This window comes from Cnephaeus nilssonii, assembly GCF_951640355.1.
Source record: "Cnephaeus nilssonii genome assembly, chromosome: 14".
NCBI classification, from domain to species: Eukaryota; Metazoa; Chordata; class Mammalia; order Chiroptera; family Vespertilionidae; genus Cnephaeus; species Cnephaeus nilssonii.
The window spans coordinates 43,436,879-43,460,602 of record NC_137085.1 but is presented as its reverse complement, the minus strand read 5'-3'; the positions used below and the strand labels follow the sequence as shown (position 1 = coordinate 43,460,602).

Genomic DNA, 23,724 nt, shown 5'->3' with positions numbered 1-23,724 from the left:
CTTACTTAAACCTAGATGGTGTGGCCCACTACACACCTAGGTTAGATGGTATAGCCTATTATTCCTCCTGGGCTACAAACCTAGAATGCAAGCCTGTTCCTGTACAAAATGACATGAGATTAAATCAAGCACAAAAGAAAATGATGCAGTCACGAGGTGTATGAGTCTGCCGACCAAGTTAACACGGCATATTGCTTTACAGAAAACTTTTTATTCTAGCAGAAAGAATACACTTGAAAATAGCGATAAAAAGTATAGCATAGTAAATACACAAACAAGTAACATGGTCATTTATTATCATTCTCAAATATTATGTACTATACATAATTGTATGTGCTATATATACTTCTATACACCAGCAGTTCAGTAGGTTTGTTCACACCAGCATCACCACACACACGAGTAATGTGTTGCACTACAATGTTATGATGACTACAACACCACAAGGCAATAGGAGTTTTTCAGCTCCATTTTAATGTTATGGAACCTCTGTTATATATTTGGTCCATCATTGACTGAAATGCCATTATGCGGCACATGACATTATTTGGATTTTTTAACAAGCTACTACTCTGGAAACCACTTCTTGTCAGGAATTGGTGATTATCACCAGATAAAATTGGTGCTATATCCATTAACTGTTCTGAGTTAGACTTTCTTGTTGTTTTGGAATTCTTATTTATTTATTTACTAGAGGCCTGATGCACGAAATTTGTGCAAGAGTGGGCCTTCCTTCCCCCAGATGCCGGCACCGGCTTCCCTCTGGCACCTGGGACCCAGGCTTCCCTTTGCAGCCCCAGCTTCATCTGGAAGGTCGTCCGGAAGGACATCTGGTCTAATTAGCATATTATGCTTTTATTATTATAGATTCCTCACCTGAGGATGTTTTTCCACTGTTTTTTAGAGAGAGAGGAAGGGAGGGGGAGAGACAGAGAAAGAGAAACATTGATGTGAGAGAAACACATTGATTGATTGCCTCCTGCAAGTGCCCTGACCAGGGTTAGTGATCCAGCCTGCATTTGAAGTACATGCCTTTGACTGAAATCGAACCTGGGACACTTCCATTTGCGGGCTGATGCTCTATCCACTGAGCCAACCCAGCCAAGTCTGGAATTCTTTATTTGTTGAACTATCTAACTTTCCCACCAGCTCAGCCATGCATTGAAATGTTTCAATTTCCCTGTATCCACTATTTTTAGATGTGCAATTACCAGTGGAGTTTCTTTGACCATCTCATTTCATAATATTATCAGAAAAGAAAATTAGGGCTTTAATTTCTCATTGGAAAATAATTTCCCCCCAACCCGCACCCTCAGTTTCAAACAGAAAGAAACTTTCTGGCAAGTTTCCCTGGACTGGTTACTGTAGTTTTTTGGTCTCTATTATATGGAGGTACCGCCTTTACAGACTCCTGGCTGTGAATAAGAGTTTAGCAATTTGCCTTCTGTGAAACCCCCAAGACCATGTCTTCTGCTCTTTCACATGCAGTTCAAACTCCAGCCCTTTCCTTGGGACATCAGCTTATGGCTTCCCATTCTAATGAGTATGTTCTTTATTTCCAACATTTCAAGTTTTCCCTTTTGAGCCTGGCTGTACTTATACACTTGGGGAGGGGGGGTGTATTTCATCTGCATTTCTGTGTGTTTAATGGGGGGAAGTTGGAGAAGCTATGTTATCTCAGTCCTCGTGGTTGTCTTCTATTATCTTTTCAGTTGTCTTCTAGCAGAGAACATAGGGCATAGGATCAAAAAGGGTTGAGGGGCAGAAAATGGGTGGTAAAGAGAGTCCCAAAGTCCAGAATGCACCCGATCTCAGGTAATAATTTAAAATCCTTGGGATCGGTAGCATATCATTAGCACAGGAGAGTAGTGAGTGGATGGTGCTGAATTGGAAGTAATGGAGGAAGGGCCTCCTGCTGGTGGTAGGTAACACTATAAACAAGGCTGAGACAGTTGTGGGTTTTAAAAATTTTATTGGGGCCAATCCTTCTTGAAATGGTTTTATTTTATGTAAAGTATACACCACTAAAACATCTAAATGTGTTTGTTTTTGAAGTATTTCTTTTCTCAGATATTGACTTATCCCTCTTAGGTCTGCATTGACGACATATGCTGAAAACTACCCTCCACCATATGATTATCAGCCACTTGTGAGTATAAGAGGGCTGTGAAGCCACATGCTAATACTTGTTTATATACATAAAATGGTTCTGTACATCGAGTGCAAATAGTCAAGCTTGGGAAGAGAGGACAATTGCTGAGATTTGTGATGTTTTATATTTATTTAAAGATATTTTCTGAGGGAGTCAACAGAATGTTTTATTGTTATGATTTATTTTTAGATGTTTATAGATTTCAGGGAGAAAATATTGTAGTGTCCAAAATATATTAGTTACTTTCTTCCTCATCTTGTTTTATTGTCCCTGTCCTTGAATTTAATTTATCTGGAATAAGAACCTGCCTTTCTATTCATTTGTATTGCATCGACACATAAAAGTAAATGGCTTAATTTAGCTCTGGGAAATGTGTATGTTGATAATATATGTCCAGTTTATAACTTTAATATACTTGTACTTAAAAATTATACAACAGAAACAGAACAAGGCTGCATCTTATTAGGCTTGTCTGGAAGACTTAACCAGTGTAATAGATAAGGTATTTGATTATTGAAAAAGAGGAGAAAAATTTTATCTTTATTTTAAGATGGTATGATTATCTTCTTAGGAAAACCAAGATACTAGGGAATTAAAATAAATAAGAATGAATAATAAATATTATTCATTATTAATTAAAATAATTATTAAATAAAATAAATAATAAATTAAAATAAATAAGACCATTTAGTAGGTGAGTAAATACAAAATAAGCACATGAAAAACAGTATCTTTCCTTCACATCAGCACTAACTGGTTAGTAAACTCTAAAAGAGAAAGCATACACATTACTATAGCAACACAAATTTATAATACTTTCATCAGGAAACGTTTAGATTAGCAAAGATCAATAAAGATGTGGTAGATTGTCTCTAAAGATGGCTGGCCTTCTGTTTGCGCTGGCCACTTTCCCAGCAAGAGGTGAATGTCTCTTTGCCTTTTGAATCTGGACTATCGGGCTTTTGATTTGATCAATAGAACCTGGCGAAAGTGACTCTGTGCCAGATGTAGGCCTAGCTTCTAAAAAGACTGCTTCCAGGTCTCTTGGAGCCCTGAGCTACCTCATGAGAAATCCAGGCTCCTGGGCTAGAGGGCGAGGCCATGAGGAGAAACACTACTGAGCTTGACTTAGGAATGAAGAAGCCATCTTAAACATTCAGCCGACCTGAGCCTGGACTCCCACTCCAGCTGCCATCCGACTGCAACCCATGAGAGATTCCAGCCATTAATTTTTAAAAATATACACTCAGAGATAAACAGAAATCTTAAATAAAAGGGAATAACTACCATTTTAGAGGACTGGAAAACTAAATTAATTAAAATTAAATTTATACATTTAATACACAGTGGGGTGAAGATGGGGTGAGATTTTTTTTTTAATCCTCACCTAAGGATATTTTTTTAATGGATTTTAGAGAAAGAGGGAGGGGGAGAGGAACTGATTGATAAACTGCCTCGAGTATGCACCCCAACCAGGGATCAAACCCGCAACCTGGATATGTGCCCTGACTGGGAATCAAACCCACAATCTTTTTGGTATATGGGATGATGCTCTGACCAACTGAGCCACCCTGCCAGGACAAGATGGGTTATTTTATCTGTTGCCAGGCAAATTGTAAATTATTTTAATCTTTCTGGAAAGGAATTTGGCAGTATGTATCAAGATACTATTTGATCTAATAATTTTCCTTCTAAGAAATTTCCCCAAAGGAAAATAATTTAAAATGCAGAGATACTAATCACTGGATTACTTATAATGACTAAACTTGGAAAATACATAATGTTTTAGTATTAGAAATAGTACTAATTGAATATGCTATAATCATATGATCAGGTTATTATAGCCTTTATAACATGCATAGATAGCTCTTAGTGTCTTGATAAGTATTCATTTAAGGTTAAGAAAAACATTAAGATGCAAAATGGAACATATATTTTATCTAAACTATGTAAAACATAGAGGAAAACATGAAGAAACTGTCAAAATGCTACTAAAGTTGGTCATTTTCTTCATCTGTACACTTTTTATCCTGATTTTTATAATCAGAAAACACACAAGGAAACAAATATGTCACTTAAAAATGCAATTCAGGAGAAACTAAGATGGCGGTATAGGTAAACACCTGAACTTGCTGCCTCGCACAACCACTTCAAAATTACAACTAAAAGACAAAAGGGACATCATCTAGAACCACAGGAAGGCTGGCTGAGTGGAAATTCTACAACTAGAAGGAAAGAGAAAAGCACACTGAGACTCAGAGGAGGTGTGGGAGTAAAGTGCAGAAGTACAGAGGCGTGCGCTCGTGGAAAGGGCTGGTAACTGAGGACGCGGTTGTCTTTTTTCAATCAGGAGGGAGACACAAGCTCCTGACTGCTCTGAACTCCAGTTCTGGGCGAAACTCTGGGGACCCAGACTCATACGGGGAGAAACTGGACTATCTGGCAGCGGGCGGAACTCGAGGGCGGCTTTCTCTCAGAGGTGCTTGCAGTGATTACCGAGGGACACTGAGACCCAGGGGCCTCTTAGGGCAGGGCTGAAGATCAGCCATAGCTGTTTGCTTTGCCCTGTTGATTCCCTGAGACCCCGCCCCACCCAAGTTGTGCGCAGAGGCTTTTGCATATGAATGGCCTGGCCCTTTGCAATCTAAAATTACCTAACAAACTGCAGCTGGGTCAGAGAGCCCAGAACTTCCAAAATAAGGCCCAAGGCTCCACAGCAGCCTGCATTGCTTCACAGCTGGGTCTCATCTGGGCACCTCCAAACCCCAAACAAAGAGGAGGAATCTGCAGATCTCTCTGTAGCTCCTGCTGGGTGGCCTCAGGCAGAGCTAAATTTGCACCTCCTTGGAGATCCAAGAGCCAGTGTACCCAGAGGTCAGAGTGGGACCATCCACATTACAACTCCTCAGATCCATGAGGGACACACTCAGGGGGCAGACTCAGTGAGGACCAAAGCCCTACTGAAGCAAGTCTTGCCCCATAAGGGTGTCTCCAGCACAGAAGTTCTCCCATCGTAGACACAGCTGATCCTCACAGCCAATTGGCCTGGAGGTCAATTCCTCCCAGTGATACCAACAACAAACAAGGATTAACTACAACAAGACTGTGCACACAGCCCACAAAGGGGTGCACCAAGAGTGTCCACCTCAGTTAATAGGGGAGGCTAAGCCACTGGGCCCTATAGGACACCTAGCACACAAAACCACCTAGCACACAAAATCAACACAGGAAGCAGCCAAATTGCGGAGACAAAGAAACATGTCACAAATGACAGAAATGGAGGAAAGCAAACTACTGGATCTAGAGTTCAAAACCATGGTTATAAGGTTTTTCAAGAATCTTCTAGAAAAGGCCAATAAATTTAGTGAGACCCTTGAGGATATGAAAAAGGACCAACTAGAAATTAAGTATACACTGACTGAAATAAAGAATAATATACAGAGATCCAACAGCAGACTAGAGGGCCACAAGAATCAAGTCAAAGATTTGAAATACAAAGAAGCAAAAAACACCCAACCAAAAGCAAAAAGAATCCAAAAATATGAAGATAGTGTAAGGAGCCTCTGGGACAACTTCAAGTGTACCAACATCCGAATTATGGGAGTGCCAGAAGAAGAGAGAGAGCAAGATATTGAAAACCTATTTGAAGAAATAATGACAGAAAACTTCCCCTACCTGGTGAAAGAAATAGACTTACAAGTCCAGGAAGTGCACAGAACCCTAAACAAAAGGAATCCAAAGAGGACCACACCAAGACACATCATAATTAAAATGCCAAGAGAAAAAGACAAAGAGAGAATATTAAAAGCAGCAAGAGAAAAACAGTTAGTTACCTACAAGGGAGTACCCATATGAATGTCAGCTGATTTTTCAACAGAAACTATGCAGGTCAGAAAGGAGTGGCAAGAAATATTCAAAGTGATGAATAGCAAGAACCTACAACCAAGATTATTCTACCCAGCAAAGCTATCATTCAAAATTGAAGGTCAGATAAAGAGCTTCACAGATAAGAAAAAGCTAAAGGAGTTCATCACTGTCAAACCAGTATTATATGAAATGCTGAAAAGTATTCTGTAAGAAGAGGAAGAAGGAGAAAAGGGTAAAGATAAAAATTATGAACAATAAATACATATCTATCAATAAGTGAATCTAAAAATCAAGTGAATTAAAAATCTGATGAACAGAATGAATATAATAGAATCAGGGGCATAGAAAGGGAGTGGACTGACAATTCTCGGGGGGAAAAGGGTGTGGGGGGTGTGGGAAGAGACTGGACTAAAATCGTACACCTATGGATGAGGACAGTGGAGGGGGGCGGTAAGGGCATGGGGTGGGGTGGGAACTGGGTGGAGGAGAGCTATTGGGGGGGAAAAAGAGGAACAATTGTAATAATCTGAACAATAAAGATTTGTTAAAAAATAAAAAATAAAAATGCAATTCAGGCCTGTTTCCTTATATACATGGAATTTGGTTTCATCTCTAAACAAAATGAAGTTGAAGACATAATTACAAACTCACAAAGCTTAACAGATGAATTTTCCATAGGCAGAAATATAGGAGTGTATTCTCTGAGTGCATACATCTTTAGCCATTGTGCTACATACTTATGTTTTTAATTTTTTCAGCATTATTTTTAATATTTCTTCATTGCTTATTTCCACATTAATAGCACAACATGCCATGGCAGTTGTTTGGCTTTAGTTAGAGTTTTGTTCTTTCACTTCCAAGCCAAAGTAATTGATTTTGAGACATGTTTTTAGCACTGCTTTTTAGCACCCCTATTTAATGAATGTTTGCATTACATTCTTATAGGATACAAAAATATTTTAAATTATAAGTGGATGGCTAAATAACAGCATAATAGTGACTGAGGTTATCTTGCATATAAACAAGTATCTATATATATAAAAGCCTAAGTGATTGGCTATCTGAATGGCTGGTAGCTATGACACACACTGACCACCAGAGGGTAGACGCTTAACACAGGAGTGGAAACCACAGGCATGGAAACATGGAACAGACTGATGAATCTCAGAGGGAAGGAGGGAGGGGGGAGGGCGGGAAGAGATTAACCAAAGATCTTATATACATACTAGAGGCCTGTTGTACGGATTCGTGCACCAGTGCGGTCCCTCAGCCTGGCCTCTCTGACATCCTTCGAGGAGTCCTGGATTGTGAGAGGGTACAGACCAAGCCAAGGGACTCCACCAGTGCATGAATTCGTGCACCGGGCCTCTAGTATACTTCATAAAATACTAACTTTTTTTACATGCTAGGTAATTTTTTACATGCTAGGAATTTTACCATATGGCCTTAGCATAAATAGTTCACCACTCACTCAGGCTACCACTTTTGCAATTATACAATCTTAAAATATCTGGATTCATACTACTTCAAACTTTGTGCATGAATTGAGACTTTTATCAATTTTTATATGATGGGCTCTTACATTTGCTTAAATGCATATTTGCATGAAGTGGGACAGCATTGTGGGAAGCTTAAAGAAAATGCAACTTATCATACCATAGCTCTAGACATAAGTAAGGAAATACAGAGTATGAGAAAGTTATGGAATTATTTCCAAGGAGAGAAACGAATGAGAATTGCCAGCTACATCTTCAGAACTCCACTTTTTGCACTGGGTACTTATTATGGCTCACCCAATTTCAATGAAAGATATTGTCTTTTAAAAGCTTCCCCATCCTTTTCCCAAAGAACCAAAAGAGAGGAAAAGATTCAGAGAAGGTAGGTTGGAGGACTGGTCCATGGCTGGCTGTGAGCCTTTAGGACAGGGGACAAGTCTTTGGCTCCACCCTTCCTTCCTGCTGTCTGGTAGTTTGATTTCCAACACCCATATTTAGAAGCTAGCCCACCCTGTTATTGTTAATATTAGAGGCCCGGTGCACAAAATCCGTGCACGGGGAGGGGGGGGCGTGGTCCCTCAGCCCAGCCTGCACCCTCTCCAATCTGGGACCCCAGGCAGGCAAGCAGTTGGGAGCCAGCAGTCCTGGATTGTGAGAGGGATGTCCCAGATTGGAGAGGGTGCAGGCTAGGCTGAGGGACAACACACCCCCATTCATGAATTTTGTGTACTGGGCCTCTAGTATCAAATAAAAAAGTTTGATTAATGTTTCTTAAATATGTAACAAAAATATATATAATTAGTTATATATTTAATATTGCTGTATTTGCCAATTACTCTTATGTTTGTAATTAAATCATAAGGAGAAAAAAATGCCCAATAGAAATGACATCATTTTATAAGTAGTGAAGGAGATGAATGAAGGGATCTGTCTGAGATGCCTATGCCCTGTGATCCCAGGGTTGATAAAGTAGATTTAGCTCTAAGGGAATTTTCTTTTCCTCCCACATCCCTCTGCATGTGTGCTTAGAAGACAACCTTATTAGGGGAAGACAGGTCTTTAGTCAAATGCATATAAGTGCTAAAGAATTTTATACATGATGTATACTGAAAATAATGAAACGAAATATCACTGCAGTCTACTATTATGTCTACTTTCATTCCATCCAATGTGACATTCACATTAATAAGTTTGCTGCCTAAAATGTCTTTCAAGAGTAACTGGAGAACCCTAAATGAGCACACTTATAGGCTTGCTAGGGTAGAATGGTCTTTGTTGCATAAATGCCAGGTGGCTAATAGCTGTTTGTAATGGTGGACACAAGGTTAGTTCACAGTGACTGATTTGGCCAGGAAACATAACCCATTATGCATTTTTATGGATGATCTGGATGGAGGAATTGAGCTATGCTTTTAAAGTATCTTATAATAGTAAATTAGAGTTACTGATATTCAGAAGGCAGGTCTAAAATGGAAAATGACCTTGAAAATAAAACTATCAAAAATAAAAGGCCCTAAAGAAAAAGCATGAAATCAAATAAGAATAACCAGAGAACAGTCCCTTGGAAGATTGGGAAAAACTGGGTGAGTACTGGGTATCTTTTGACTAAAAAATAGCAATATAATTTTATTCTGGAAAAAAAGAAGGTTTGGGAAATAATGGTGCCTTGTGTAAGAATATAACACTCAAGGAGTGATGGGGATGGGGTGAGGAGGGATTGGGTATCTAACAGTACAATAGATACCTATAACTTAAAGATACATGGATACATTTTACTGATATAAATGGTATAACCATATTCTATTTGTCCTTCATAATGAAGGAAAGTCAATTGGGGGCACTATTGACCAAGAGGACCCTCCTGTAACATCCTAACCCGCCTTTCTATGATATGTTAAAAAGAAGAAAAGGAAGAAGAACATGTTCTTAATTTTAAGACAGAATTTTTTCTATAGTGATTCTCTTGTTGCACCTTAGTGGTTTCTGATTCTGCAGGGTCTGTTGCCCTCAGTGCTCAGTGTTCCTTTATCTGATGCTCTTTATTTTTCCATCTTTTATCAGAACATTTCATTCAACTTACTTTCTTTTTTAAAATATATTTTTATTGATTTAAGAGAGGAAGGGAAAGGGAGAGAGAGATAGAAACATCAGTGATGAGAGAGAATCATCTGCTTCCTGCACACCCCCTACTGGGGATCGAGCCCACAACCCAGGCATGTGCCCTGACCAGGAATCAAACCAGTGACCTCCTGGTTCATGGATCAATGCTCAACCACTGAACCATGCAGGACAGGCCATTCAACGGTCTAGACCCTCCCTAAAACAGTACCCTTAGAGATGATGAGAGATTGATCCTTACTGTTGGTTATTTTTTATCAGGTCTTGCTCTCTATGAAGTTTCTTTAGAAGTGAGCATTTTTGGGCTACTACTGCATTCTTCAACCTCCCTCTCCCTTCAGAATCTATGACATTGCAACACACTCCATATCTCTCCTTCTGTGTCCCCAAGATTTGGATACCAGCACCCTGCTTCTCTCATTTTCTACAATCTCAGAGAATTCATCTACTCCATGGCTCCCTGACCATCACTTTTTTGGGGAAACATATTTTTATCTAATTTCAAATTTACAGGAAAGTTGCAAAAATAGCACAGGGAGCTCCCATATAATCTTGACTCAGAGTCACCAATTGTTTACCATTAGGCTGGAGACATTGTGGTACTTTATCTCTAAATAATTCATGCTTTTCCTAAGAACAGGATTTTATAGCCATGGTAAAGTGTTCAACCTCAGGAAAGTTGATGCAGTATAATTATGTCATCCACAGTCTGTATTCAAATATAATTCATGATCCCGATAATGTTCTTTATAGCTATTTTTCCCAGTCAATGATCACTGCTGTGCATAGGGCACAGACCTCCCTCCAGGCCATCTGTTCCACAGCACTGCCTTCCAAATAAAGATTTTGTGCTGATGTCATCTCTAATTAAAAATGTCTAAAATCTGACTCATCTCCTCCTCCTGAAACAAGTTCTCCCCATCTCCATGTCTGTCTTATTCTTTTTAATAGTGTTACCTCTCCCATAGGTTTGAGGCTATGGAACATCTCTGATTCTTTACACACTTAGCCAGGGAAGTCCTCTACCTTTTTCCTCTGAAATGTCTCCTCCAGTTTGGCTCTGCCCAGCTCAGATACCTGTTCCCAGTTACCCTCATCTCCCTGAAGGGCTCAGGAAAGCTTGCAGTGGTGGTTCTATCATAAATGAACTTTGTCAGAACTCAGGGTCTCTGAAGCACGAGAATAATGGACCAGCCAACAACATGTGGTACTTCAAAAATCTGTTTCTGTACACAATTTCTAAACACTTCTTCGCACTCCCACTAAATTGACGTTGAGTAAACATTTCATTATTAGGTTAGGGTGTTGAAAATACAGCAACTGTCTGCAACTCACATATGCATAGGAAAGAAATGTGCCTGATCACTGGCCTTCTTCCCAAGCCCACCACCAGAGGGAAAACACACACTCTTCAATCCATTTAAAGAGTAGCCTGATTCCATAATATAAAAAGTTCCTATAAGAAGTGTTTAATCTCCCTTGAAAAACTCTTAGAGATCCTTTCCCATCCCCTCTTTGTAGTAAAGGACTAACATAGCAGAACTGAGACTGCTACCTGTTAAAAAAAACCTGCTTATAAGGTTGGCCTTTGGTTGGCATCTAGAAACTTGACTTTGCAGATAAGATTCCCTAATAAAAATGGTTCACTGTGCCTAAACTGTGCCAACAAATGGTTTATGCTGAACACCTGCTTTCCTTCTGCAAGACTGGGATTTCGGTATGTTCAAGGCAGAGGGTGCCTATGTGACCAGCCTCTCACAAAAATTTGGTCCACTACGTTTCTAATGAGCTTCCCCAGTAGAGAGCATTTCACAAACTCATTGCTGGGGTAATTAGGTGCATCCTGTGTGACTCACTGAGAAAGGACTCTTGGAAGTTTGCACCTGGTTTCCTCTGGACTTCAGTTTGCATGCCTTTTCCCTTTGCTCATTTTGCTTTGTATCCATTTGCTGAATAAATCATAGCCCCTAGTACCACTATATGTTGAGTCTTGTGAGTCCTCCTAGCAAGTCATTGAATCTAAGGGTAGCCTTGGGAACCTTAACACTCCCTATTTTTCTCCCTGTGGCAGATTGTTATTGTCCCAAAATGGCTGCAACATACCTGCCACCTCACATGCTCTTGTAGTGTGATTTTAATGGAGAGGCAGAATCTGTATTACCTCCCCTGCAATTGGGTGAACTGGGACTATGGTGGGAGTGATGCTTGTGACGTCTGAGGTCAGGTGATAAAAGCTCCTGGTTCTCTTTGTGCCACCCTCACTCTCAGACCCAGTTATCATGCCATGAAGAAGCCTAAGCATGTACGTGAGGGAACCTGTGAGGTTGTTCCAAGTCAACGGCCCTAGCTGGGGTCCCAGCAGACAGCCAACATCAACTACCAATTGGAATGAGAGAGGTTTCCAGCCCCGGCCCTAAGTTACCTCCCCCCACCCCCATTCAGGACTTCCTAGCTGAGACCCCAGACACTGTGGAGCAGAGATGCTGTCTTTGATGTACCTTTTCCAAATTCCTGACCCAAAGAATCTGAAAATGGCCATTGTTTCTCATGCTACGTGTAGGTTGGCCTGTTACACAGCAATAATAACTGCAATTCTCCCAAGGGTGGTGTCCAGGTATATGGAGAGAGGGATACCATTTAGTATCCTGATGCCAGGGGGGAAGAATAGGGTATTTTTGAGTGGCATTTTTTGTGCCTGTTCTGGTCTCTGTGATGATATGCCTAGTCCACCTGGTTGCTCTTTTCTTTGCTGGCATTAGTGGCTCTGGTCTGTGGGCTTTGTTAACTGTCATTCTTTTCTATTTCTCTTGCTTTCTCTCTGGACTTTGTTGTAACCCTCATGGCATGTTTGGGATTATTCAGCGTTATTTCCACTCCCACAGATACTGTTGGTCCCACAGAAACCTTCTCTGATTCCTAATCATTCCCAGATCTAATTCTGAAACTGAGAGCTGAACCCCCTCTGCAGACTTGCAGTTATTCAGGGTCTTGTTTATGCCACAAGATACCAAAAGTGGCTCAGGATTGATGACTCTCGGAGCCTCCGTCTGCCTGACCATGCTGCTCTACCAGCTTGGGTATATGCCCCAGGCAAATGAAAGGGCAGCCTGAGATGTGTTTTGTTTCAAGAGTTCTCATAAGAGGTGGGAGCCAGGAGAAGACCCCACATGCCTTTCTGCCATTTTTCTCATTTATTTAATACTAGAGGCCTGGTGCATGGATTCTTGTACCACTGGGGTCCCTCGGCCTGGCCTGCGGGGATCGGGCTGAAACCGGCTCTCCGGCATTCCCTGAGGGGTCCTGGATTGCGAGAGGGGGGTTCTTGGGTGACGCACCCCGGAATCGGGCTCCCTCCTCCCTGGTTCCGGGTGTGTCATCTGAGAACCGCCACCGCCAAGTGACTGCAGCTCGGCATCTCCTGAGTTGAGTGTCTGCCCCCTGGTGGTCTGTGTGCATCATAGGTACTGGCTGGTTGCTTAAGCTTATATATATATAGACTAGAGGCCCGATGCATGAAATTCATGCAAGAGTAGGCCTGACTTCTCCCAGCTGCCAGCACCAGCTTCCCTTTGGCACCTGGGACCCGGACTTCCCTCACAGCCCCGGCTTTGTCCGGAAGGTTGTCCAGAAGGACGTCTGGTCTAATTAGCATATTATGCTTTTATTATTATAGATTATTATAGATACTTCTGTGTGTTCAAGTCAAAGAGACTCTGCCTGATTAAAGTCTAGATAGGGATGGGTACATTAGGAAACTGTTTCTGCTATCCTTTTCCCTTATTTTCTTCTTCCTACATTCTCCAGACAGACTCTTCCTTATATTCCTGATCTTTTTTCCAGCTCTTGTTGAAGCCTTATAGGCAAAGCATATTTTTCTTCACATTTGAAGAACTCTATGAGCTGATTTTTCCAGGTTTGGTCATTGATATTCTGAAGTCTGTAAGTCTGTGAGTTAAATGACAAGGTGTGTGTGTGTGTGTGTGTGTGTGTGTGTGTGTGTGTGTGTGTGTGTATCTGGGTACCCATGATCCAGTGAAGTTGACACAGAAAATTAGCCATCACATCCATTAATAGTCACTCTTCATTCTTCCCCATCTCCTGAAAAACTACTTTTTTCCTCTGTGTACTTGCCTATTTTGTACATTTTATATAAGAAATCATATACTGCGTGGTATTTTGGTTTAGCTTTTATCACTTGGCATAATGTTTTCTATGTTATAGCACCTATCAATTATTCCTTGTATTGCCAAGTAATATTTCATTGTGTGAATAGACCACATTTTGTTTATTTATCCATCAGTTGATATTGTAAATAGTTGAGATCCAATTCTAATTGCACTTCCTAAATCCAGTTTTTTCTACCTTCCATCTTTAGTAGCTTCTGATACCAGAATCCTTTTCCTAAAACATCACATTTAATCTTGTCATTCACATTATCAAAATGAATCATCGTCTTTGCATAAGAGGTGCTAAAGGAACACATTGACCTTTCATTTGACACTCTCTTCAGTTTGATGGCAGCTGGGGTAGGAATAGCAGATCCTGCCTCCCTCTGAGAAGGCAGTTTTGGCCAGTGATGCTTAAAATCTATTTTAAAGGGCCTCTACCTGATCAAAAGCAAATAAACAAATGAGCCCCCCCCAGAATAGACCCCAACAACAAAAAGCAAAAGCCCAAACTATGTAGAAAGGAACATGGATAAGATGTAGGTTTAGGATTTTATTGTTTATATTTCTTTTCATCTCTTAATTATTAAGAATTTCATGAGGATCCTGGAGGGATAATGGATCTTATAGTTAGTTGGTTAGTTTGAAGTCCTGGCTGAGTCACTTAATATTGGCATTCTTTAAATTCCCCCCTAATGAGATTTTGAGCAAATTATCTTTTCTTATATGTAAAATGAGAGCAGTAGTTTGTACTTCAGAGCCCTGTTATGAATTAAAAGATATAAACACTCATCTACTATGCCCATGGCACTCGGTAAATAAATAGACACTATAATGATTGTTATGGTTGAACATTTGGTTAAAGTTTTAAATTGTTTTCAATAAAACCAATCTAAGATTTGAACTATGTTTAGATGTTCTTTCATTGTTTTATAGATTTTGATGATTTAATTTCAATATTGTTCTAGTACTTTAAAATTTGTACCAATTAAAGGAAGAAATTATATAATCAGTTCAAGGGCTTTATGTTCGTTATCTGTCATTACCCTTGATGTAATCTAAAAGAATCATTGTTTCCTTTGGGAAATGGTCAATAATAATGTCTTATTTTATTACTAGAGGCCCGGTGCACGAATTCATGCACAGGTGGGGTTCAGCTGGCCCACCCTGATGGGGCCCCATTGGGCTGGGACAGTGGGGAGGAGGGGCTGCAGGTGGTTGGCTGGCTGGCCCTGCCCCCAATTGGGGTGTTGGGGGCCGATTGTGGGCAGGGCTGGATGAGAGTGGGGCCGTCAGGGCCCAGATCAGGCTGGTTGGCTGCTGCAGTGTGCGTCATAGCTACTGGTTGTTCTGGTCATTCTGGTCGCTGGATATATATATATATATATATATATATATATATATATATATATTAGAAGCTTTTATGAAGTGCTCTAAGGGTAAATACCTTAAACATTATACTGGATTATGCTGAGGTAAATTTCTCATAGGAATAAATCTTTGAACTTGGCATTTACTGACAAGTGTGAATTGATAGCAGTTATTAAAGATCTAGCCCAAGATATTATTCTTTGGAATAATTATAACACATTAATTTTAAAAAGGTGTTGAATGGTAGATAAATTGTAATTGCTTGGGGCTTACGTAGATGATCATAGAATTTTATCTGTAAATTTATGGGTTAGAACAATTTTAAATGTATAACAATTTATTTTTAGTTTCATAAAACAATCATGAACTAGTTTCTTCTTTCAGAATTATAAGTACTTATAAATGCAATAGCCTTTTTTCTCATTGAGGTATTTGTAATTTGAGAGGTTAAATTAATCAATTGTTTGAAAATTAACCTTTGTTCATAGTAAGACTAACATACTAAAGATCGGCTTTTAAACATCACTCCTTTTTACATATTTCAGTTATTCAGTATCACTTCTCTTTTCCCCCTCCTATAGGATTACCCTTGTCAAGATGATTACTCAATAGTCCACAGAAAATGCCGTTCTCAGTTCACAGATCTAAATGGTTCCAAAAGATTTGGCATCAACACTTGGCATGACGAGAGTGGGATTTACGCTAATGCAGATGTCAAAAAAGAACTCTATCCATCAACCGGTGGTCCTATTCTCCCATTTTCATAATAATTTATGAAATCAGATTCTCTAACTAATGAAAGCATAATTGATTTAGCAGTTGATGATTTTTTATCCTAATAAATGCAATGGAAATAATACTTTAGTAGTTTTCTTTAAAATCAAAACCTTATATTCTAGACCAGTGTGTATAATCTTCTTTTCATAAGCTACTCTGGCATTTTTCACAGTTTAATATGCATACCACTGAAGGTATACAACACAATTCTAGATAGTTGGTGGAATTTTATTTTATTTATGGACTGTATTTATTTGAATTTTATTAGAAAAAATGCATAAAAGTTAGGACAATCATGCTTATGATTAGGGTGTGGCTAATTTTTAAAAAGTGAGCTAACAAATTCCACTGTTAAGTGAATGAAAATAAAGGTGACATTCAGATTTGACATGAAACTCCAATGGTGGAAATTTGGATAACACTGGCACTACAATAATGTTGAGTGTGTGTGTGTGTGTGTGTGTGTGTGTGTGTGTGTGTGTGTGTGTGTGTTGGAGAAGTGTCTGTGGACTTTGATTTCTTATGATGGCTAGCTGCACTGTGGATGGTTTATTCAGCACAGTATTTTTCCTTATTCAAGATAACACCTTTTTAGTGTATGTAATAGCAGAGATGTAGACAGAATCTTGGTGAAACTTTAGGGGTTTGATGGGAAAGTCCAATCATCTAGTGTTGTATTTAGAAGAAATTCTGGAAGTTGTTTTGACTCACCCTCCAATTTTATAGGTGAGCAAACAGAGACCAACAGACGTTTAAGTAATTTGCCCAGGGTTACATAAATAAATTCTAGTTGATCTTTGAGGTGCATTTGGACTCTAATTTCTTCTGTGGATGGGTTTAATTATTTGGTCAGCTGAGGCTAAATTTATTCTCATTATGTCTTTTAAAAATAAATCCATTTCATAATAAGTGCAATTTAGCACTGCCTCCAACTCTTGATTAGCAAATATGAGAAAACCTATAAGCCTTGTGAATGGAGAAATGATAATTAGTAAAGAAAATGCAGCCCTGGCTGGTGTTTCTAAGTGGTTAGAGCCTCAGCCCCGCTGCACCGAGGGGTCTCAGGTTTGATTCCCAGTCAAGGACATGTACATGGGTGGCAGGTTCCATCCCCAGCCTGGTTGGGGTGCATGCGGGAAGCAACCAATTGATGTGTCTCTCCCACATCAATGTTTCTCTCTCTCTCTCTCTCTCTCTCTCTCTCTCTCTCTCTCTCTCTCTCTCTCCAGCCCCCACTTTTCTCCTTTCCCTTCCACTTTTTATAAAAAACAATGGAAAAAAATCCTCTGGTGGAGGATTAACAAAAATGCAGATATGCCAGGTCGGTATTTACCAGCAAAGTTTTACTAGAATTTCTTGCTACTTTAAACTGTGTCTGTATATAGGGTGTCCCAACAAAATGTATACACACACTTTGAATAATTATAAGGGCAGTGTTTATTAAAACATATTTAATTTTCAAAATTGAGCTATCAGCTGTTAAAGTGTGTATACATTTTTGGGGACACCCTGTGTACATAAGTGTGTGTATTATGTGTGTGTGGATATATATATGTACTGCTGGCATCACCCCAATCTCTGTCTTCATCTTGACATGGCATTCTCTCTGTGTGCATATGTGTCCAAATTTTCCTTCTTATAGGGACAATAGTCATATTGGAGTAGGGTTCCAGCCTAGTTTAGTATTATCTCATTTTAACTAATTATATCAGCAATGACCCTATTTCTGAATAGGGTCATATTGTAAGGTACCAGGGGTTAGAATTTCAACATATGAGATTGGGGGGCGAGGGGGATTCAGTTCAAACCAGAACACTTCTCAAGAGAGTAGTACTCATTCTTTCAAAGTATGTAAACTTTCCTGCACAAGGGAATGAAGGCTATAGTCTACAAGCTGTTTTCTCTTTCATGGTCAAACCAAAATACTGTTGTTTACAACTTTTCAGCCAAGAATATACAATGGGGAAAGGATAGTCTCTTTTAAAAATGTGCTGGGAAAACTGGACAGCACCCATGCAAAAAAAAAAAAAAAAAAAAGAAAAAGAAAAAGAAACTGGAACCATATCTTACCCATACCCAACAATCAACTAAAATGGATTAAAGCCTTGAATGTAAGACCTGATGTCCTAAAACCCCTAGAAGAAAACATCGGGGGCAAACTCCTTTACATTGATAATAATGATGATTTTTTTTTTGCTTTGACACCAAAATCAAAGGCAACAAAGCCAAAACTAAACAAGTGGGGCTACATAAAAAATGTTCCGTACATCAAAGGAAACCCTCAACAAAATAAAAAAAGGCAACCTGCAGAATGGGTGAAAGTATTTGCAAATGATATAACTTGTAGAGTTAATATTTAAAATATATGAAGACTGTATAAAACTCAATAAAAATTTTGTTTAAAAAATGGGCAGCGGAACTAAAGAGACATTTTCCCAAACACTACATGCCAGTGACCAACAGGTACATGAAAAGATATTCAACATTATTCATCATCAGGAAAATGCAAATCAAAACCACAACGGGAGATCACTTCACACCTGTTAGAATGGCTATCATCAAAAAAGACAATAGATAACAAGTGTTGGTGGGAATGTGGAGAAAAAGGAACCTTTGTGCTGTATTGATAGGAATGTAAATGGTGCAGTCACTATGGGGAATAATATGGAGGCTCTTCTAAAACTTAAAAATAGAACCATCATATGAACTAGCAATTCCTCTTCTGGGTATTTATTCAAAGGAAATAAAATTACTATCTTGAAAAGATATATGCTCACCCCCCCCCCATGTTCATTGCAGCATTGTTTACAATAGCCAAGACATGGAAACAACCTAAGTGTCCACAACAGATGAATGATAAAGAAAATGTGACATATACTACACAATGGAATATTATTCAGCCATAAAAAGAAAAATAAGGAACTCCTGCCGTTTGTAAAAACATAAATGGCCCTTGAGGGCATTATGCTAAGTGAAATAAATCAGACAGAGAAAGACAAATACTGTACAATCCTACTAGTATGAGAATTAAAAAAAAAAAGCAAATAAACAAACAGAACTCATAGATTCAGAAAACAGACTGGTGGTTGTCAGAGGGGGTGTGGATGAAATGAATGAATGTAGCCAAAAGGTATAAACTTCCGGTTGTAAAACAAACAAGTTCTTAGGAAGTAATGTACAGCATGGTGAGTATAGTTAGCAACACAATATTATATATTTGAAAGTTGCTAAAAGTGTAAATCTTAAAGTTCTCATCACAAGGAAAAATTATAATTATGTGTGGTGATGAATGTTAACTAAAATTATTGAGGCAATCATTTATCAATATAAACATATACCAAATCATGTTGTACAACTAAAACCAGTATAATTTTATATGTCAGTTATATCTCACTAAAAAAGAAAAAGACTTTTCTCTTTACTATAAATAAAAAAGTCCCCTCTAAAAAAAACAAACAAAACAATTACCATCCAACCAATGTAGCTCAATGGTTGAGTATCAACCCATGAACCAGGAGGTCACGGTTCGATTCCTGGTCAGGGCACATGCCTGGGTTGTGGGCCAGATCCCCAGTGGGGAGCATGCAGGAGGCCGCTGATTGATGATTCTCTCTCATCATTGATGTTTCTGTCTCTCCCTCTCCCTTCCTTTCTGAAATCAATAAAAACATATAAAACAATTATCTAGCTGTTGTGATACTTTTATAGTGTACATGTTTTAAAACTCGAACTCAGATACTAATAAGCTGAATAAATGCTTGTAAAAATCCTACCACTTCTGATGAAATTGATAGGATTAAAAAATATTTATTACTAGGAAAATTCTGGTCTTTTGGAGAATTAGTGGTGGCCTCTATGATACAATTTCTATTGTTTTATATATAAGACCTAGAAATGAGGATTCAGTATCAAAATACTGGTGTGTGTGTTTTTTTCTAGATTAGGCAAACATTTCTATGGAATAAATTATACTCTTGTTTAATGCTTAAAGTCTGGCTCCCTCTACTGGAAGATATAAAGGAAGGAGCTCCCTTCTTTTAACCCGAAGTCCAAGAAGCAGATACAGGATAGAAGTTCACAACTCATGTTTTCCTATCTTTATGCATACATGGAAATTGCCTCATTGACCAACGCATGGTTTGTAATGAGGAAAAACTTGTAAATCTCACTATTTGTAAATCAACCACCAACTGCCCTCCACTCCCTGTTAATGGAGGGGGCGTGCTTCGTCTCCCCTGTTGCTGCTGGGGGTGGGGTTCTTGGGGTACTGCTGTAATAAGCACCCCAGAGGTCCCCAGGGGAGGATGAGATGTAGTAGAAAGCCTTAGTTCCGTGGTACAATTCCCCTGGGTTTCCAGTCCCATTTCCCTTAGTCCAGTCATAGAAGAAGTGTAACTGGGGCTTCAGTAGAGCTAAAATCAGAGTCAGTGTCCAGAGGTTCCTTTCCATGTTGAATCCAGGTCCAGTCCAGCATCAGGCTAGCTTAGCTTGTGTTGCCCGCTGCAGTCCCTCAGTCCATTGCATTGGGGTCCACTTGGCTGTGGGCCATACCGGCAAATCCAAGTACCCAAGAGAGCACACTTCCCGAACAACAAGAGTCCCAAGAGCCCAAGAGTCCAAGAGAGCACAAGAGCTGGAGCTTCTTTGTTCGGGGGATTATGTATTCCAAATCTTCATGCGCTTGCAGTGGCCACGCCCATTCTGGCCAGCCATCTCTATCGCCAGGTGTGATTGGCAGGCCAGTATCTTCCCTATGCCATCTCAGCTTTACTGGGCATGCGTCTATCTTCCCTATGTGGTTCCCTCCTCCAGTGTTTTGCAGGGAACATGCCTATAATGCCTTCCCTTTGTTCCTTTTCTGTTATTAATAACTAAATAATTACAACGGTATCATCCCCACTTCGAACAGAGCTAATGTTTAATTCAGCTCCTAAAGCAAATAAGAATACGGTCCTGGCATTAATGTTCCCCTCACTGAGACATGGTCTGCTGGTCTGCATTTAGGATTTCAGATCTGGAAGGAACCCAGAGATCCTCCAATCTAACTTGTTATTTTCCTGGTGGGAAAGCACAGGTGCTGAGAGAGGAAGCGATTTCCTAAAACCATGCGAGAACTTCGAAGTGCATATGACAAATTATGTATGATGCACTTCTCTAACATTTTACAGTGATTAATGTATCAAATCAAGTTAATAAATATTTCCCGTGTTGCCTACTATGTGCCAGACACCAAGAGATGTACACAGATGTGCATGATATGATCTTTGCTCCTCAAAGAGCTTATGGTAAATTAAATTTTATGATTGATGATCCAGGTTAGACACAGCTGCCTGGTTTACAACTCCAAATGGCCAATTAAATGGCCTTTTCACATTAAGAAGCAATAATTCTTGACAGATGATTGATCATTTCTTTGCACAGCCAGTTAATATCATTGATTAGGTGTTGGCTCCTATACAGCAAGCTTTGGGGCATGACTGGTTTCTGAACTAGAAATTGTCCTTTGATGGGTGGGCAATATATGTGTTGGGGTGGGATTACAAAATTTTGTTTTTGTTGTAAGTGTAGAAAACGAGTTCTGACTCTCCTGGTAAATGATCTAAAGTTGCTTTTGAATGGAAATGTCAGCATCTCCAAGTGTAATTGGGAAGCACATCTGCTTACCCAGTTCTATTTATTGATCCAACAAACTCAGCCCTAAGCCAATCTTGCAATGCTAAGATGCCCATGCAAGTCTTTTGTAGTAAATTCAGTATATTATTTTTATCTGCCCACTCTTAACTGCCATATCAGCTGAGGTAGCACCATTCCTATGCATCTGTATGCGTTTATAAACCCTCACCTAAGAGTGAAGGAGTGAGCAGGCAGAGGATGGCGTGCTGAAGCCATCCTTTTTTTGTTTGGACCACTCCACTGCTCACTTACCCTGTCTCCCCAAGAAACAAAGTTATTAATTATGTAGAAACAGTACGTTGTAGTGATAGCCAGAGCTTCAACCCCAGATCTGCTGTTTGCCAGCTGTGTCACCTTAGGAAAGTTACTTCTTTGTGCCTCACATTCCAAATGAGGTTGCTGTAGTGATTAATGACTTAATATACATGAAGCCATTAGAAGAGATCCTGGTACATAGTGAGCATGTATATGCATCGGTTATGTTATTATTACTTGGTTTGTATGTGCAAGAAAAACTAATATGGTGTTTATAAATTCTTAAAAGGACTCAAAAGGTAATTTACAAAATGAGACCCAACTACATAATGCCATTTCCTGCTGGTTCTGGATACAGATATAGGGTAAGTTATTCTCTGGGGAGACTGAGCCTTTTCAGTAACCACAGGCACCAGGGTGAGAAAGCTCAGTTCTCACCTAATGAGCTAAATGCCAATCTCCTGCTGTTCTCATATCTTCTGCTTAGAAGGTATAAAAGTATAATCAAAATGATTTTGTTAAGTTCCTTGGGTGAGTGTGTGGGGAGAGTCAAAAGTCAAATAATCTGAATTTGAGCACACCACATCTCTCTTTCTTCTGAAACATTTTTAGGGAACATAGGTTGTTCTATTTCAAAGTCATTGGTGGCTCTTGGGTACTGGGTTTTAGAATCAAAGGAAGATACAACTGCAATAAAGGGACTCTGTGTTCTTAATATTCATCATGTAACATTAGGTGCTTCCCTCAGCCCTGCTCTGACTAGAACTTTTCCACGCATTTAGCTTTTAAAACTCAAATGAGACTTAATCAGCTGTTTCCTGTTTCATATCACTGACATCTTATTCTGTACAGCCCAGAAATCAAGCTGAGCTTGAATTAAGATCCCGTTTTCTAGGCTGTTTCTGAAAGATAAAAAGACTAGTTGGATTTTAGCATCTTCAAAGCCCATACAACAGGGTGAGTTTTAGAGGTTTAATCATTTGTGTTACTCTATAGTGTCTATTCAGGTACTGACAAAATCACACCTTTTATGTGATCTTACCAGGATAAAGTATGGTTCCACCATAAGCGTCTTATCACCATTAATTGGGGATCTCACACCATGTCACTAGTTGCTATAAACCCATTTGGCATTAATGAGTAGACAACATATATTTATTTCATGGCCATTCTGTTCTAAGTCAGCAATGAATAAACTCATTAAAATTAAGGGCTATTGGACTTCCTGCGTTGCAGTGTGAGGAGCTCTGCTGACTTGCTTCACAGAGAAAAAGATGAGAATAATTTTTTAAACATTAAAACCTCTAGAAATGGTCCTATGGGCAAACAGGAAATGAAAATACATCTAATATTTAAGAACATACACAAACATTTGGGACTACTGCTCTCCCCTACTGTCCCAGCTCAGTAAGACAGACACTTCATGTCAGACTGCTGCAGCCAGGTCCGCAGGGATCCCTCCCCCCCAGCTTTTGTCCCCTCCCCCAGATCCAGAGCCCTGGCTCAGAGGTTTGGCCTGTGGGAGAAGCAGGCCATAAAACAGATAGCTCTTAATCTTAAGGGAACTGACTTCATTTGTAACCGACTTTAGAGACGTTCAAGCCAAAGAAGTTCTCCTGAAGTGGAGCTATTTGTGAAATGCATTTGGGAGGCAAATTTGTGGATTTAATGACAGCCTAGATTATAGGTTGATGACTTTGCAGGAGGGGGCTGGAATAAGACAGTTGGGAGGAGTCCTTCGGGGTGAGAACAGATATCAAACAGTAATGTTAGAAACCATTCCTTTAGCCCAGCCTGGTGTGGCTCAGTTGTTGAGCATCCACCCATGAACCAGGAGGTCATGGTTCGA

The 23,724-nt window shown here is 39.5% G+C and overlaps 1 protein-coding gene across 1 annotated transcript in view; it reads left to right on the top strand.

Moving 5' to 3' along the window:
- Window positions 1-15,937, top strand: part of CFAP95 (cilia and flagella associated protein 95) — a gene marked incomplete at both ends in the record, with an annotated part of 67,291 nt that extends 51,354 nt beyond the window's left edge. The window contains 2 exons of the mRNA XM_079790314.1: window positions 2,092-2,149; window positions 15,752-15,937. Of these exons, the coding sequence (XP_079646440.1) occupies window positions 2,092-2,149; window positions 15,752-15,937 (244 nt within the window). The remainder of the gene's footprint in view (window positions 1-2,091; window positions 2,150-15,751) is intronic.
- Between the last annotated feature and the right edge of the window lie 7,787 nt (window positions 15,938-23,724).